This window comes from Triticum aestivum, chromosome 7A, assembly GCF_018294505.1.
Source record: "Triticum aestivum cultivar Chinese Spring chromosome 7A, IWGSC CS RefSeq v2.1, whole genome shotgun sequence".
Taxonomy (NCBI): Eukaryota; Viridiplantae; Streptophyta; class Magnoliopsida; order Poales; family Poaceae; genus Triticum; species Triticum aestivum.
Window position 1 is genome coordinate 222,902,900 of NC_057812.1, and position 17,095 is coordinate 222,919,994.

Below are 17,095 nucleotides of genomic sequence, written 5' to 3' on the forward strand. Positions count from 1 at the left end.
ACTCCCTTGCAGGGATTTGAACTTTCGAAAGCCGTGCCCGCGGTTATGGGCAGATGCATGTCTGGTTATAGATAACATGAAACTTAACTTAATTAAAATGCACCAACCGCGTGTGTAACCGTGATGGTCTCTTCTCGGCGGAGTCCAGGAAGTGAACACGATGTTGGAGTAATGCTTGACGTAGGTTGTTCTAGGATCACTTCTTGATCATAGTTGTTCGACCGTGCTTTTGCCTCCTCTTCTCGCTCTCTTTTGCAAATATGTTAGCCACCATATATGCTAGTCGCTTGCTGCAGCTCCACATCATACCTTACCTTACCTATAAGCTTAAATAGTCTTGATCGCGAGGGTGTGAGATTGCTGAGTCCCAGTGACTCACAGATTCCTTTCAAAACCAGATGCAGGGACCGATGATACCGTTCCAGATGATGCGCCTGAGCTCAAGTGGGAGTTCGATGAAGACTCTCGTCGTTACTATGTGTCTTTCCCAGATGATCAGTAGTGGTGCCCAGTTGGGGCGATCGGGGTCTTTGTCGCATTTGGGGGTTGATATTTATTTTGGTACCGTAGTCAGACCATGAATGTATTGGATGAATGTAATGACTTATTTATGCATTTGTGTGACGTGACGAGTGTAAGTCAACTATGTACATTTCCCCTTTATTTATATACATTGGTTGATTGCGAAGATTACCTCACTTGCGACATTGCTTTCAATGCGGTTATGCCTCTAAGTCGTGCTTCGACACGTGGGAGATATAGCCGCATCGAGGACGTTACAGGCATGAACTAGGGAGGCCTTGGCCGTGGATTATGGCCGTCCTTTTTGAAGGCTTCCAAGTGTGCCGGTCGCTGGCTTTGTTGCCAGCAAGAGAACTTGAGGGTTGTTCATTTTAAAGGCTGGCTTGTGTGTCGGCTCCTGGCTTTGTTGCTAGCGTGAAAACTTGAGGGTTGCTCATTTTGTAGGCTGGCATATGTTTATCGGCTGTTGGCTTTCGTTGCTGGCATGAATTATAGCTGCTAGGCATGAACTACTGGTCATGGTGACAAATTTTCATTTGTAAAAAATTTTAGGCGACCGGACGAGATGTGTCTGCGCGTTGAGCGCATGGCCAGCGTATCTAGAAAAATGGTCGGACGTAGTCCCATTGTCCTATTTAAATGGACAAAATTGGGATAAAACAGACCTCCGTTTGGGGCGTTGGAGTTGGTCTTATATTGTGGGCTGGAATCCTCCGCGCATGGCAGTAAAAATTATGCTAGGCTCAGTGTACCCGGCCCAAAAGCATTTCCCTTCATCCGTCGGCCTTTTGAGAGTCCACCCGACCAGCCGCCGCGCGGCGCGCAGCAGGAGCCCCTCGACGGCGGCCGCCGGTGCTAGGGTTCTTCACCTCCACCTTCATACCTAAGCACACCTTAGCCTTCTCGCTAATCTCGTTCCGTCCTCCGGATACCCACCTTCTCTGCCGAGGCAGCGGAATCTCCCCCGATGGAGGCGGCCGCCGTCGCTTCCTCCGGCTGCGGGCTGCGCTGCTCGCTTTACCCCGTCCCGAACCAGCATAGGAGAGGCGCTCGCCTGGGCTTAGCGGCCAAGAGGCAGCAGCGCTGCGCCGTCGCTTGCGGGCGGTTGCTGCTCCGTCCGAACGCTCGCGTATACACGGCGGCATCGGCGTCGGCGTCGGCGGTGATAGATAGCGGCGCCGGGGACTCCGGGGTGAGGAGGAAGAGGCTCGCGGTGTTCGTGTCCGGTGGGGGCTCCAACTTCCGGTCGATCCACGAGGCCGCCCTGGGTGGGAAGGTGAACGGGGATGTGGTTGCGCTCGTCACCGATAAGCCAGGTGACCATGATTGCTTGCTTCCTGCAGCTCTTTCTTGGACTGTGAGGTGGATTGGTGGTTCTGATGTGGCGGAATGTCGCAGGCTGCGGTGGCGCCGAGTACGCAATGTGCAATGGCATTCCCGTGGTCGTGTTTACGAAGTCGAAATCGGCACCGGAGGGGGTCTCCACAGATGAACTTCTGAATGTTCTGAGGTTGGTTCTGTTTGATCTCATCTCAGGGCTGTGATTTTTCAACTTCGTACTGCAGTTCATTATACTTCTCATTCTGCAAGAAAAAGACTGCCATTTGGCTTCTTCATGCTTCACTCCTAGTCAGATTGGCTCGGTACAACTCCTTTGTGAAATGCATACATTTGTAACTTCTGACCGAGGACGGCTTTCTGTACCTCGCATGTCTATCGTGTTCTGAGGCTGCCAGTGATCATATGTTGATAAATCACATAGAAACTTACAGATGCGATATGTTACTGTCTTCTAGACTCTAGTTGCATGAACTTGTGTTCACAAATTTTGCTTCAGTGTGATGGCTCTGACCGAAATCCACTGCATACAAGTTTTTATATATTTGTGCCTCCAAGTGTACCCATGTGCCTCAGTTTTCCCTTTCAAGTGTTTCAGATTGTATTTCATGACACACACAGGATGTCTTAGCCCATGGCTATCTCCATTGTGAAACAGGGATCTGAAGGTAGACTTCATTCTACTTGCTGGTTACTTGAAGCTCATACCTGGTGAGCTAGTTAAGGCATTTCCCAGATCCATGCTGAATATACATCCTTCACTGCTCCCGGCATTTGGAGGCAAGGGTTATTATGGTTTAAAAGTGCATAAAGCAGTCATTGCATCTGGAGCCAGGTACTTTACATTTTGTCTAGCACCTTTCAACATCTTGCATTTTCCTCCAATAAGTACTTGGCATCGGCTCGAAAGAAAAATTTGTGCAAGCATTATTGCTCATTGTCTTGTGATAACTGATAAAGTCGATTTGTGGGATGATGGCATTGGTTGCTGAACTACTGATTTCTTGTTTTCCATATGGTATTACCTGTTTCTCTTTTGGAAAAAGTCACCCTGTTTTATTTGATGACGTTTTCCAACCATGCAGATACTCAGGACCAACTGTGCACTTTGTGGATGAGCAGTTTGACACAGGGAAGACCTTAGCCCAAAGAGTTGTGCCTGTGTTAGCCAATGATACTCCAGAGCAATTGGCTGCAAGGGTTCTTCACGAGGTAGCATCTTATGTGCGTTTGAGATTTCTTAGCGGTACAATTGACTTTAGATATTCTTCTTGCTGATTTATTAACCCAACGTTACAGGAGCACCAAGTTTACGTTGAGGCAGTTGCTGCCTTGTGTGAGGATCGAATTGTTTGGCGAGACGATGGTGTCCCACTTATCAGAAGTCAGACAAACCCCAATGCGTATACCTAATTCGTGATCTCTGTCCTGAGATCTCCTGAAAACTAATGAAGTTTATAGTGTCCCCACCAAGTGCCAGTTTTCGCCACGACACGTAGTTAACACACACCGTTTGTCTGATTGAGTGAAATAACATGTCTAATAATCTGGTCCCAGAAACATAATGTGTACCTTGCACTGTGTTTAACTCATTGTATGGCTTGGCTTTGATGATAATCTGTGCCTGAAATAACATTTCTGATAATCTGGTCCCAGAAGCGTAATGTCTACCTTGCATTGTGTTCAACTCATTGTATGGCTTGGCTTTGATGATAATGTGTTCCGGTGTGCCTGAACAAAGTTTCAGTGAATAGTCCAGTTATCCACATACCCTATGTCTAAAGATGTCACCATTCAGTTCCAGTGCTGTTTTCCTTTGTGGCGTCGATTTGTTTCTAGCTACACTCCTTAGTTTCAGTGAATAGTCTGGTTATCCACATACCCTATAGTCATAAATATTGCAATCTCCTTAATTTCCCAACCGTAATTTGTTTACCATGCTACTTGTTGAGAGATGTCACTAATGAACCTATAGCCTCCGGATCTATTCTCCATTGCTTAATTCTTCTACAAAAATTGTTCCTTTTATTTGCCGTTCCACTTTATCATTATCCATCTCTATCACTTGAGTTTTACCTTGTAATAGCAAGACAATGGCTTGACAACTCTCTTGCCGTGTTGGGGACAAGTTCTGTTTATGTTTTCTGTGTAGGTGTTGTTGACGTGTGTACTTTAGAATATCCTACTGGTTCGATAAACTTTGGTTCTTAACCAAGGAAAAACTTGCTACTTGCTGCTTCACCCTTCCTCTTGGGGGAATCCCAACGACTCATGTGGGAGTAGCAGCCACCTCCTTCTCAGATTGCTGGATACTGAGCTAGAGGGCCTTGGCATTCTTTCGACGGAGCCGACTGGCATTTGTCTCTGTAGTTGTCAGTGACCGGCGGTAGAAAGCCGCGAGGAGCTTCTCCTCATTGGGCAAAACCGGCAGTTCGCTTCGGCGGCAGGAGGAATGTATGGCCGCCTTCGATGCTGCCGCCCTCTCCCAAGCCCGCGGCGAGCGGCGCGCGCCTCTGATTCCGACATTCGTGTATGCGGTGTCGGTGCGGCAACGAGCACCCACCAATGCCCGTGAGGAGCACCGCCAGAGGGGGGAGGGCGGCAGGCCAACCGCGCGGAGCTGTGTGAGGTGCGGGACAAGCCTCGTCGGTGTTTGTGCTGTGACAACGGGCGATAGTTTGCGGAGTAGAGTCTGAGCTACTGACCGTGTCGACCCGCGAGTGTTGTAGCGTGATGCTGAGAGCCAGCTCATCCTCGTGGACAAAGGTGTCCTAGTCGTCCACGTGGTCGGACCTATCACCTCCGCCGCTATCATTGCTTGACATGACTATGTAGAGGGGGAGGGAAACAAACAGGTAGTGGAGGGGAGGCAACGGAGAGCGAAGCGCGAGTGAAGTGGAGCTAGGGTTAGCTTCGAGTGAGGATTTTACTAGGGACGGAGTGGGGTGGTGCAGGCCATGGTGGCCGGGCTGACGTGGCGGAGGCGTCCAGGCCTCCCATATCCACCCTAGATTTGGGATGGATGAGGGCGCCGAACAGCCTGGACGTATAGGACTAGTTTGAGGCGCCCGACCGGGTTGAATTTTTTTTGACCGGTCGATGACTGCGTCGTTCGTCTAGTCGTATACAAGGGTTTGGGGAGCCCGGCTGTCGATGCACTAAGGGTGCCCACCAACTGTCACGTCCAAATCCAATCAACATGCATAAAAAACAAGCATTGTTTGGCGCCAAAGCACTAATATATACTCCTTCTGTTCCTAAATATTTGTCTTTCTAGAGATTTCAAATGGTCATCACATACGGATGTATATAGACATATTTTAGAGTGTAGATTCATTCATTTTGCTCTGTATGTAGTCACCATTTGAAACCTATAAAAAGACAAATATTTAGGAACGGAGGGAGTATTTTTGAGCCTAGGCTCATCTGCTCTGGGTGCACAGTAAAACAAAGAAAAAAAATACTAAAATGATTTTAAAATTCTGATTTTTTTTTGTCAACCAAGATACTCAAATGCATGATGCCCAGGCAAAACTTCGTCATGTGCAGACATATGAGGAGCTCATGGAAAAAAAATCGGTCCAAATAGTGCATGAACAATAAACTTTCTCACATACCCCAATTTTGTTTTTGTTTTGCAGATGTCCAAATACCACCAAATTGGCACTTGAACATCTTCCATGCAAAAAAAAGATTTTTTTGAATTTTTCTAGTTTTTTTTTTGAATTTACTGTTCAAGCAAGGGAGCAGATGAGCTCTGGAGCCGAATCGCCCTGTCCGCCGAACCATCCTTAACGTTCACATGAAAAAATGTACAAAATCATCTGAATCAAGGAAATATCGCTACCAAATTGTTTCCAGAAAGATTTACAACTGAATAGGAACTAGGTTTCCTCCTCAGCAAAATCATCCGAAGACGTCCTTTGACTTGACATGTATTACAAGGAACCAATGCAGTAGAGTTGTTCTTCAGGCCAAAACAGATCATCATCGAGGATACCTCTCCGACAACAGGATTTGCTCTTCCACGGTGTACTCCCCACTTGGCTGCTCGGTGTCCCCTTCACTTGCCGTGTCGTCGGTAGAGAGTTGGCCATCATCATCATAGCTCCTAGATTTCGCATCACGCGCAGCTTGCTTCCTCTTGATCCGCAGGTTTTCGAGCGTCATCTCCACCTCTCTCATCGCCGGCCGGTCCTCTCCATTCAACCTCACGCACTTTGCCGCGAGCGCAGCTACCTCCTGGACCTCCCCGTCTTCCTCTTCCATGACCTGAGGATCCAGCAAGTCAGCCAGCACGCCTCCCGTAACCAGTGAGGCAAAATGCAGAACAAGACCATCGCCATCCACAGAATGATAGGCGAGTGGTCTCTTCCTGGTAAGCAGTTCCACGAGAAGGACGCCAAAGCTGAAGACATCGCTCTTGTCTGTTAGACGGCCAGTGTAATAGTACATGGGATCCAAGTAGCCAATTGTTCCTTGAACCGCAGTAGTCACCCCCGTTTGATCAATAGGAACAAACTTTGAAGCCCCAAAGTCCGATACCTTGGCTGTTAAGCTTTCGTCAAGAAGTATGTTGGCAGACTTAATATCTCTATGATACACTGGCATTGAAGCAGCTGAATGTAGATAGGCCAGAGCTGTAGAGATCTCAAGTGCAATCCTCAGTCGGTCGTCCCACGATAGTGATACCGGTCCTTCTACATGCAGATGATGCTCAAGAGTTCCATTTGAAATGAACTCGTAAACCAACAACGGGACTTCTGCCTCGAGACAACATCCAATTAACTTCACGACATTTCGATGGTTGATTTGGGAAAGAATTGCAACCTCATTAATAAAGTCATTGATTTCTCTCTGTACAATAATCTTTGATTTCTTGATGGCTACAACTTGTAGATCCAGAATGCCTTTATACACAATGCCATGTCCTCCACCGCCAACCTCACGAGTTTTGTCAAAATTGTTTGTGGCCTTCTCTAGCTCTGCTAGGGTGATGATCATCCGTTCACCCATATCCGCTCTTTGCGATACTAACTGCTGAAATAGCAACCCATGATTTTGCTTGAAAAACTTGTCTTTTCTTTTTTGGGCCTTCTGTTGCTTGATCTTACGTGTCACAAAGGGAGCACCAAAAGCCAGAAGCACAAGAATTGACCCACCACTGGCTACTAGGCCTATGCTTAAACCTGCATTATTTTGAGAAATAGAATCACATATTGCATCCGTACCCCATATCTCACTAAAAGGAAACAGTTTGCAGTAAATTTATGTTTTTACCAATTCCTGCGTCACAAGATTTAGCACCAAAGAATAATTTCTACCGCCAACTAAAGGTTTGCGGTATGCAATTAGATTTAGTAAATAGATTTAAGCGGAGTACCATTGTTCTACGCAAATTACCTACTTTTGCTATCTTTATATGTTTGGGACCATAGAGCTTTAGCAATTTTATTTGGCTAGCTAACTAAGCTCTTGTCACTATGATGCTATATTATCTTTATTAAAGCACATAAGCGATTGCTAACCAAGCTAGTTTTCTTTACAGAAAAGCAACTTATCAAACTCTACTGAAAATTTCTGCCTAAAAGTGCTCTACTGAAGCTAAGTTATCATAAAACTTCCCTCCCTGCAGAGGACTATAATTTCTCTTAAAATAATCACTAGTGAATAGAGGCTGCAATGACAAAATGATTACTGGAAACTATCTATTTGAACTCACACAGATGATTAAGAATGAGATTTTTTGGAACAAGGGAGTACTCCTTCCGTAAACTAATATAAGAGCGTTTAGATCACTAAAGTAGTGATCCAAACGCTCTTATATTAGTTTACAGAGGGAGTACTTTTTATGCATGCAAGTAACAGAAATAATAATAACGGAACGTATTCAGCAAGTAATATAACGGGTTATGTAAGCATTCTCATGTATAAACCAGTTCTTTGAAATTCCAGCTTTCCAATCTCATTAACAAGTTGTAGACAAGTAAAAATGTGAAGCTTTCGGGTTACTGAATCTCATCAGACAAATGAAGGGTTACTACCTAATTTAACTCACATATGGAGCTGCAATCAGATGAATACATAATTACTGATGTGTAGTGATTGTTACCTTGAGAAGATTTCTTGTTCTTGATGCACCCCCCTTTTATGAAGGGGTTCCCGTTAGTCTCATCAGGGCATTGGCAGCGAAACGTTCCAGGCATATTTATGCAGGTTCCGTAGCATGAGTGGAGTTCCCAGTGCGCACACTCATCAATGTCTAATCAAACAACAACGGAGCACCGTAAACAAAACTGATAGACTACAAATTATACCTAATTATAGGCACTAAGCTGTCCTCAGATCAGCCTAATTTGCATTAAAACTTTGTAAGCCAAGGAAATAAAATCAGGTTAAATCAACTTGTATACCTTGGCATCCATCCACAACATAAGGGTTGCCTTCGTAGCCAGCAGAGCAGCGACAGCGGTACCCTTTGTAAGCAAAGCTTGTGTAGTTCTGACAGGAGCTGCTGGTGCTGCGGCACCCAGAAGCAGGCAGTTCCTTACCACATGTTGAGTTGCTGATCACCCAGTCCAGCAAGACTGGAAGAGTCTTTACAGTTTCGAATATCAGGTGTGTGACATTATAGGAACCTTCCTCGGCTATGTAGACTGAAGAGTCTGCATCGAATTCAGAAACATTGCCAGGGGGCTGGACCTGGATGCTGTAAGAGGTGTAGCCTTTGGGGATGGCAGCACTGCAGCAGCCAATGCCGGAGCAATCCTTGCTCAAGGGGAACTGAAAAGGCTGGCCCTTTCCTGGGGCCGGTGGGCAGTAAGTGGCACAGGCGTTGACGGTGCTGTTGTCCTCCGCGAGGAGGAGGACCTGGACGTTGCTGCAAGACAGCACCAGGAACTTGTTCTTCTCCGGCGAGACGAAGAACGGGCCGCCCCTTCTGAGCCCACTCCACGTGTGGTACCTTGCCGTGCTGTTGGCCTTCTTGCCTGGTGCCCCTGCTGCTGGTGACAGCGCGATGCTACTGCTGTTGACGCGCACCGTGCCGCCAGGAATGGAGATCTCGAGCACCTCCACGGTGCCGTCGCCGAGGAACAGCTTGGGCGGCCGGTACGAGTGGTCGCAGGTGAGGTTGAAGCCGTCGCGGTAGCAGCCGGCCTCGATCCCAAAGGGGTAGGAGATACCGATGCCGCCACAGCGGGTGCTGCAGGTAGCTGCTGCTGCTGCGTCCAACGGCTGCAGCAGCAGCAGCAGCAACGCTGCAACTACAGCCACGGTGTGCACTAACCTCTCCATAGATGCAGCTGCGGCTATCTCAATCTCCACAAAAAGGTGGTGATGTTCGTGGACTGTTCTTCTCGTCCCCATCCTCCAAGCCAATCAAGCACCACTTAACCAATATACCCTCTGGTACTCTGTCTGCAGTCTACACCCACCGCATGCGCAGTCCGAGGAATTCAAGGCGCGTGCACGATGACTTGATTCGTTTGGGCTACCAACTAGCTAGGCGGCTAGTGCTTTCTTTGAAAAATGGTCAGCGTTGGACATATTCCCATGGAGCATCTACTTACTAGCAAACAGCCTAACACCCAGGTTGAGTGATTATAATAGCACGTTGCACATGACTTGCACTCAAAGATGGCCCCATGATTACGACACTACTGATGGGAAAGGCTAAATTAGGTGACTAGCTGTTGCAGGATTTGCCCTCGCTCCGTGGTCGTAGAACATTTTACTACTTATTGCACTGATTTGGCTAGCATTTGGGCTTGGATGGTGGGTAGGTTTGGTCTTGTGGCCAAGTGGACCACGAGCAGGAGCTGTGACTTTTTGTTCTTTGCTTGGAAGATGCCATGGAGCTTCCCTGTTCACATGTGTCTCAGCTCCAATCAAAATAAAATAAAATTAAAAATAAATCTCTAGAAGCGTGAATGCAAATCGAAGAAAGTGGGCAGGCAAGCAAGCAAGTAGATTAAACGGAACCTTCGTCGATGGGATGTAGACGACGTCGGTGCCGCCGGCCTGCCCTCTCCGCCGACCGGCTCGCCCGGCAGAGCTAAGCGCCGCCGCGTCCGCACCAGCCAGGAAGCGGCCGCAGTATGCCTTCCTGCGCCGGGCCGCGGAGCCCGCCACGAGGCCATGGGAGCCATAGTTCTGGCCAGCATCGCCGCACGCCGCACGCCGCTCCTCCTCCCGGTAGGTCTCTCCGCCGAGCGCCGATTTGGGGCCGGCGCCGCTCGAGATGGCTCGTTCGACCGTGATTTACTCACGTGCAGCGCACGTGCGTGTGTGCGCACGACGATGCTACGCTGATGACGGCGATCCACGATAGCGGAGTAAAATGCAAGCACGGTCCTAATTCTTTTTCAAAAGTGTCAATTGGGTCCTAATTCTTTCAAAATGCACATCTGGATCTTATTCTTTCTAAGTTGTTCACCCGAGGTCCTAATTTCGTCTGACCACCGCTGACCAGCTCGCGTGGCGCTTTGACCGCCGCCACGTCGACTCGAGGGCCCACGCGGGATAACGACTAGCCGTGCGTTTTTTCAAAAGAGCCCCCCAACCCTAATCTCTCTGCAGCCGTAGTCCTTTTCCTCTCCTCTTCCCCACCTCTCTCTGCTCTGGCGAAACAGGGGAGATCGACGGTGGTGGTCCGGTGAGAAGAGGCAGGCGGCCATCGCACGCACTTGTCCGACGGCGGCGCCGCTAGGATGGCGCATGTGCATCGGGGACCTGGAGATCCTCCTCCACGATACGGTCAGTGTGGTGCCCGTAACCCTAACCCTCGATCCTCTTTTTCTGCGGATACCTATTTAGCTCGAATCGATGGTAGTATTTGACCGAATCCCTCGATACCTAGGACCACAAGAGGAGGTTTTTACCGTAGAAATCAACTATGCTGGATTTTTCTACGGATTTGGTCGATCGAAGACGTATGTCGATGAGAAAGTTGCTCTGTTCGATGGTTGCGAAGTAGATACATGGTCTCCTCTCTGGCTCACTGATTTTATGCAGCATCTGGGATATAGTGACCAATCTAAGCATGTTATTTGCTGGTTACTGCCTGGAAAGAATTTAGGCGATGGACTGCGGATTGTGGACTGTGACACTGACACTTTGCATATGACAGCAGTTGTTCCAAAATTCCAGTACTTTCAGTTGTTTGTTGATCACAAAGACATGGCCTTTGACAATGTAATTGATGATATTCATGTTAGTGGTACACCTGAGCTACCTCCTATACTAAGCCCTAAATCTCCTGGGTTTAGCAGTGGAATAAGAGGAAGTCCCAGGTTTAAGGTGAAAGCTCATAAAGGCAGACTGAACCAATTTAATGCAGGCAGCAGCAATGAAGGGAGTACCAGTGTTCCGGCAGTGGGACAAAATGTTGGACATGAGCTTAGAAGAAGCAGGAGGAAAATTGTGGTAGAAGAAGAAATCCCCAATGAAAATGACAGTGACAGTGATGACAGTGAATGGGATTCAGACTGGGTTGACTCTGACAATGAAGTAGACAAAGATGATGATGATCTGTATGAAGAATGGGTTGATGAAAAATTTGAGAAGAAGAAAAAGAAGAAATCTGAATGGGAGCAGGACAGTGATTATGATACAGATGAACTGCAGGAGCTACAAGATTCAGAGCTTGTAATGCTGAATCCATCTATCTATCTTTCATACTCCTTTTAAGTTCAATTACTAGTAAAAGAAAGGCCTTGTATATTACTGTTTATTTGTGCTGTCAATGCTAGTAAAAAAATTGCTGCCAAAGTACAGAAAAACAACCAAAATGCTGCCAAATTTTAGTTCAATTTCATTGCAACAGTACATGATCAACATCTGGATACACCAACAAGCATTGAACACTGGATACATCATACTACCACATCACTTCTTAAATCCTACATACACCACTACTACAATCAGTACAACAAGTGCACTGAGAATACTCCTACAGAGAAAAATGAGCTCATTCATCTTCTGCATTGCTTCTGCATACACCACAGTCTCAACAGTGCTCTGCTTCTTCACTTGCACCTCTGTTTCTTCACTTGCAATGACACCAGCCGAATCAAAACTGCTCAATCCAGGGCTGACGTATCCACTTCTCACCAAAAAATCAAAAAAGTTGTCTGGTCCATCTTCCCAATAACAATGTTGGCAAGGATTTGATGGAATCTGACAGAAATTGAGTAAAAAAATCAGCCAAAAAGAAACACAGAAAAATCAAATCGATTGGGCACTTGTAGAAGATCTTACATGGTGGTTGGGGCACTTGTAGAAAATCCTGCCAGGATTTGCCTCTGATTTTGATACAAGACGAATTGTAGATCGAATGCGGCAGCTAGGGCATGGTACCAACGGCAGCATACCCGCTTGGGCCGGCGATGAGATGGGCGGCGAGAAAAGGGCTAATGCTGGAGGTGGAGGAGGCGCTTGGGCAGCCTTCTTCCCGCGGTGCTTCACGGCAGACGAGCTAGCGGCGGCAGACATGGCGGCGACGGCGCGGCGCCAGAGAGAGGGAGAGAGCGAGCAGAAGACCTAGGGACTGGGGAATGATGAAAGCATAAACTCCAGGGGCCAAACTGCTTAAATTCCCAACCTCCAACCGCGGGAAATCTCCCGCGTGGGCCCTCGAGTCGACGTGGCGGCGGTCAAAGCGCCACGCGAGCTGGTCAGCGGCGGTCAGACGAAATTAGGACCTCGGGTGAACAACTTAGAAAGAATTAGGATCCAGATGTGCATTTTGAAAGAATTAGGACCCAATCGACACTTTTGGAAAAGAATTAGGACCGCGCTTGCATTTTACCCACGATAGCGCCATCCCGCAGCGAAAACGAACGCAAACTCTACGCTTTCATTGGCACAAACTGGATAGTGAGACCCGATTTAACTGACATAAACAAAAACACAGGTCTAATGGAATTCATGCACGCAAAACTGTCGGTACAGAAAAACTATCAAATTCGTGACTTCAGCACAATAATGCAGGAATATTTGCACATTTTTCTCTCGAGCATGCCTCGAAGCGTGTCAATATGAAGAACATCTGCTCATTGTCATACAAACAGAGCCTTCTCCTTTGTTCAGGCCCAAAAGATATCATCTGGGGTACCTTGCTGACAGCATGATTTCCTCTTCCATAGTGTATTGTCTGCTCGATTCCTCAGCACCCCCTTCAACGGGCATATCCTTCTTGGCGAGTAAATCTTCAATTGAATTATACTGCACAACAATCTGATCGCCGTCGTATCTCATTGCTGCTGAATTACATGGAGCAGGCTTCTTCCTGGCTCGCAAATTTTCAAGGGCCATCTCCACTTCCTTCATTGTTGGTCGGCTCTCTCCTTCCAATCTCGTGCACATCGCCGCTAGCATGGCTACTTCTTGGAGCTCTCCATCGTCTTCTTCTTCCATGACTTGCGGGTCTACTATGTCAGCAAGGTCGCCTTTTTTGAGTGATGAGACAAAATGTGCTACAAGGCCGGCATCATTATCTGATCTGTACACATACGGTTTCTTCCTGGTTAGCAATTCTATAAGGAGAACGCCGAAACTGAAAACATCGCTCTTGTCTGTTAGTCGACCTGTGTAATAGTACATGGGGTCTAAATAACCAAGTGTTCCTTGAACAGCTGTCATCACTGCCGTTTGATCAATTGGGATGTACCTTGAGGCTCCAAAATCTGACACCTTTGCTATTAAGCTCTCATCCAGAAGTATGTTGGAGGACTTGATATCTCTATGAAATATGGGCATTGAAGTAGCCGAGTGCAGATAGGCTAGAGCTCTAGCAATCTCAAGTGCAATCCTTAAACGATCATCCCATGATAGTGATTTTGGTCCTTCAACATGAAGATGGTGGTATAGGGTTCCATTTGAAATGAACTCATAAACCAATAGAGGCACTTCTGTCTCAAGGCAGCATCCCAGGAGCTTCACCACATTTCTATGGTTGATTTGAGAAAGAATAGCAACCTCATTGATGAATTCATCGATTTCCCTTTGTACTACAATCTTTGATTTCTTGATGGCAACAACATGTAGGTCTAGAATTCCTTTATACACGACACCATGTCCGCCGCCACCAACCTCACGAGACTTGTCAAAATTGTTTGTGGCCTTCTCTATATCCCCCAAGGTAAACATCATCCTTTCACCAATATCTGCCTTTTGTGATATTAACTGCTGCAATAGCAACCCATGATTTTGGTTGAATAACTTTTCTCTCATTTTCTTCACCTTCCTTAGCTTCACCATACGTGTAACAAATGGAGCACTAAGTGCCAGAAGCAAAATTGAGACACCGCTGATTACTATGCCTATGATTAAACCTGAAAAGTATGAAAATAACATTACGTAACTTGATGGTACAAACAGCTATACAATTTATCAATTTTCTATTTTCTCTGCAGTGTATGATGAGATTTCATAAGCTCCAAACTTCCAAAAGTTGTAGGGGGCAATATCAAAATAAATAGCAGAGTGGAAGTGGGTTGCCATTGCCAAATGACTAGTTCATTAGTCATTAGTGAATAGCCATGATAGGTTTCAGTCTTGCCAACTATGAACATCAAGATTGAACATCTTAAAGATAGTTGGGGTGGATGTAAGATTGCAACAGAAACAACAGTAGTAGAATGTAAGAAAAAAAATAAGGGAATATAACTTTTTCTTCTCACACATGTGTCCGCATCTGCCATCTTGACAAAAATGGTTTGAGGTAACATTCCAGCGATGTAGTTAGATAATATATTTGGAATGGATCATACTTATTAATTGACATTGATTAATCAGTGAACGGTTACCAATCTGTACCAACAGAATGTTACTAGCAATATGATTGTGCATACAAATACAAGATTATACAAAATCATAGTACAGGTAATCAATGCTATATAGCGGTTGTCACCTGCAGAGTAATTTGTGATCTTGATACACCCCCCTTCTATAGAGGGGTTCCCATATGTCCCATCAGGGCAGCGGCAGTAAAACGTTCCAGGCGTATTTTCGCAAATTCCATGGCATGAGTGGGCTTCCTTATGAACACATTCATCAATATCTAGTGAAATCACAAAACAGAACAAAAGATAAATAAACTATTATGATGGAAAGGAAGTCAAAATAATTACTCACCAGTGGGACTGTATTTGCTATTGTAGAAACTGTAAAACCAACTACACCAGTAAAATATTCAAATATACAACACACGTGCATAGCTACTGAGTTTAAGTTGTAGTCCCCCTAATTTATATCTTAACTTGTATGACAAGGGAATAAAGCTAAATTTATTTAACTTGTACCTTGGCATCCGTCCAGGATGTAAGGGTTTCCACGATAACCGGCAGAGCAGCGGCACTGGTAGCCATTGTAGACATAGCTTGTGTAGTTTTGAAAAAAGCTGTTGCTGCTGCGGCATCCAGGAGCAACAGAGTTTTGCTTTTGGCATGATGAATTGCTGATCACCCAGTCTAGCAAGGCAGGAAGTGCCACACCGCGAGGTTCAGACATGAGTTTTGAGATGTTATAGGACCCCTCCTCGGCTATATATACTGACGATTTAGCATCGGAGCTCGAGTCATTGGAAGGCTGGAGCTGGATGTGGTAGGAAGTGTAACCTTTTGGGATGCCTCCATTACAGCAGCCAAGGCCCGAGCATTCACCATGCAGAAGTAGATACCGGATAAGCTGAGGCTGTGCGTCTGAGTTCCCCAAGGATGGGCAGTAAGTGGCGCAGGCATTGATGGTGGAGTTGTCCTCTCCCATGAGGATGACTTGGATGTTGTTGCACGACAACACAAGGAACTTGTTCCTATCTGGCGCAACAAAGAACGGTCCTCTCTCTCTGAGGCCACCCCATGTGTGGTACCTGCTTGTGTTGGGCCTGGATGCACCGTCAATATCATGACTCATTGGCATGATATTGGTGCTGTTGATGCGAACCGTGCCGTTGGGGATGGAGATCTCGAGCACTTCGACAGTGCCATCGCCAAGGAAAAGTTTGGGAGGGCGGTACAAGTAGTCACAGGTGAGATTAAAGCCCTCATGGTAGCAATCAGGCTCGATGCCGAATGGATAGGGGATGCTGATGTTACCACAACTTGTACTGCATCCTGCTGCTGTCACCACTGCACTTAGTAGCTCCAGCAGCACCGCGGCAACCACAGCTGGGAAGGGCATTTGCCTACTTGCTACTCTCTCCATGTTGCTAGCTAATCTCCACAAGCAAATGCAGTTCTCTCATCTCCAAATGAAGCACTACATCACTTTATATCTCAACTGGCTGCAAAGAACTCTTTAATCACTCAGCACTGCACAGGGCTTTACTGGTACTGCTCAATTTTTGTATTGTAATCCACCTAACGACCCAATAAAATAGTAGCAAAGATAATATTAAGAGAGATCTTGTGCATCATGCGGGGCACTCGCAGCCCAAAGCAGGGCAGGGTTCCCATGTGTGGCCGTGTGGGGTTTGTCGACATTTTCCTATCTATATAAAAAAACGTCTTACATTATGGGACGGAGGGAGTAGCAATTAAGCTATAGATTTTTTTTTAGACGCGTGATGAAGAAGCCGGTCATCCTTTGGCAATATCACAAGAAAACTCCCACAATTCAGGAGTGTACCAATTTAGTTTGCTTTGGATATAGACCAGTAAATGTCCTCTCACAACATGTGATGCTTAATCTATTCATCAACTAGAACAGTCAGATGACTATCTCAGTAAATGATATTACTATCAGCTATATCACACTCATCGATGTGTATACAAGCCGCAATTAGGGGCAAAAATAACGGAACTTGATTCGAGTAGAGAATTCATAGATGCTGGTGAACGAAATTACCTTAGCATGGAGGTGGATGTTTACTTGAGCCTGTCTGGCGTAGTACTAGCTCACAAAATGGTGGATGGCAGAGGCCAGATCCGCATCTGCCCTTCCACGGCGAGCTGCCTGTGGCAGGCTTAGCTCCTCCGCGTATCCGACCATGGCCTGCGCCGAGCGCGACCAACCTCCGCCCGATGTGACCGCGAGAAGCGTTGGTCCCATCCATCCCGGGGTCGCCTCCTCCGGCTCCTCGGCCCTCGTCTAACAATCGATCCCTTCCCCTCCATTTCGCCCACTACCGTACACACGACGGTGGCCACATTCCGCGGCCGCCGGCCTTCTGCCTTCTCGACGAATTCCCGCCGAGCGGCACCGGGCGCCATTAGAGCATCTCCAAGACTCCAAC

At 46.8% G+C, this 17,095-nt stretch overlaps 3 protein-coding genes across 4 annotated transcripts; 1 reads left to right on the plus strand and 2 right to left on the minus strand.

The window, feature by feature from the left end:
* Positions 1 to 1,273: 1,273 nt before the first annotated feature.
* Positions 1,274 to 3,530, plus strand: LOC123151680 (phosphoribosylglycinamide formyltransferase, chloroplastic). The gene is made up of 5 exons (XM_044571348.1): positions 1,274 to 1,838; positions 1,921 to 2,032; positions 2,519 to 2,695; positions 2,946 to 3,072; positions 3,160 to 3,530. The coding sequence occupies exons 1-5, from the start codon at positions 1,490 to 1,492 to the stop codon at positions 3,271 to 3,273; spliced, it is 879 nt and encodes a 292-aa protein (XP_044427283.1). The 5' UTR covers positions 1,274 to 1,489; the 3' UTR covers positions 3,274 to 3,530.
* Positions 3,531 to 5,634: 2,104 nt separating this feature from the next.
* Positions 5,635 to 10,152, minus strand: LOC123151044 (wall-associated receptor kinase 2). 2 transcript variants are annotated; one of them, XM_044570827.1, is made up of 4 exons: positions 9,844 to 10,152; positions 8,274 to 9,724; positions 7,973 to 8,122; positions 5,635 to 7,049 (listed from the first exon to the last, which is right to left on the minus strand). In XM_044570827.1, exons 2-4 carry the CDS (start codon positions 9,226 to 9,228, stop codon positions 5,848 to 5,850), a joined length of 2,307 nt encoding a protein of 768 aa, XP_044426762.1. In that variant the 5' UTR covers positions 9,229 to 9,724; positions 9,844 to 10,152; the 3' UTR covers positions 5,635 to 5,847. The 2 variants fall into 2 exon arrangements, with proteins under 2 accessions (XP_044426762.1, XP_044426761.1); XM_044570826.1 differs by having other exon boundaries at positions 8,274 to 10,152.
* Positions 10,153 to 12,802: 2,650 nt separating this feature from the next.
* Positions 12,803 to 16,672, minus strand: LOC123154135 (wall-associated receptor kinase 3). Its single transcript, XM_044572931.1, has 3 exons — positions 15,165 to 16,672; positions 14,774 to 14,923; positions 12,803 to 14,195 (listed from the first exon to the last, which is right to left on the minus strand). Exons 1-3 carry the CDS (start codon positions 16,063 to 16,065, stop codon positions 12,964 to 12,966), a joined length of 2,283 nt encoding a protein of 760 aa, XP_044428866.1. The 5' UTR covers positions 16,066 to 16,672; the 3' UTR covers positions 12,803 to 12,963.
* Between the last annotated feature and the right edge of the window lie 423 nt (positions 16,673 to 17,095).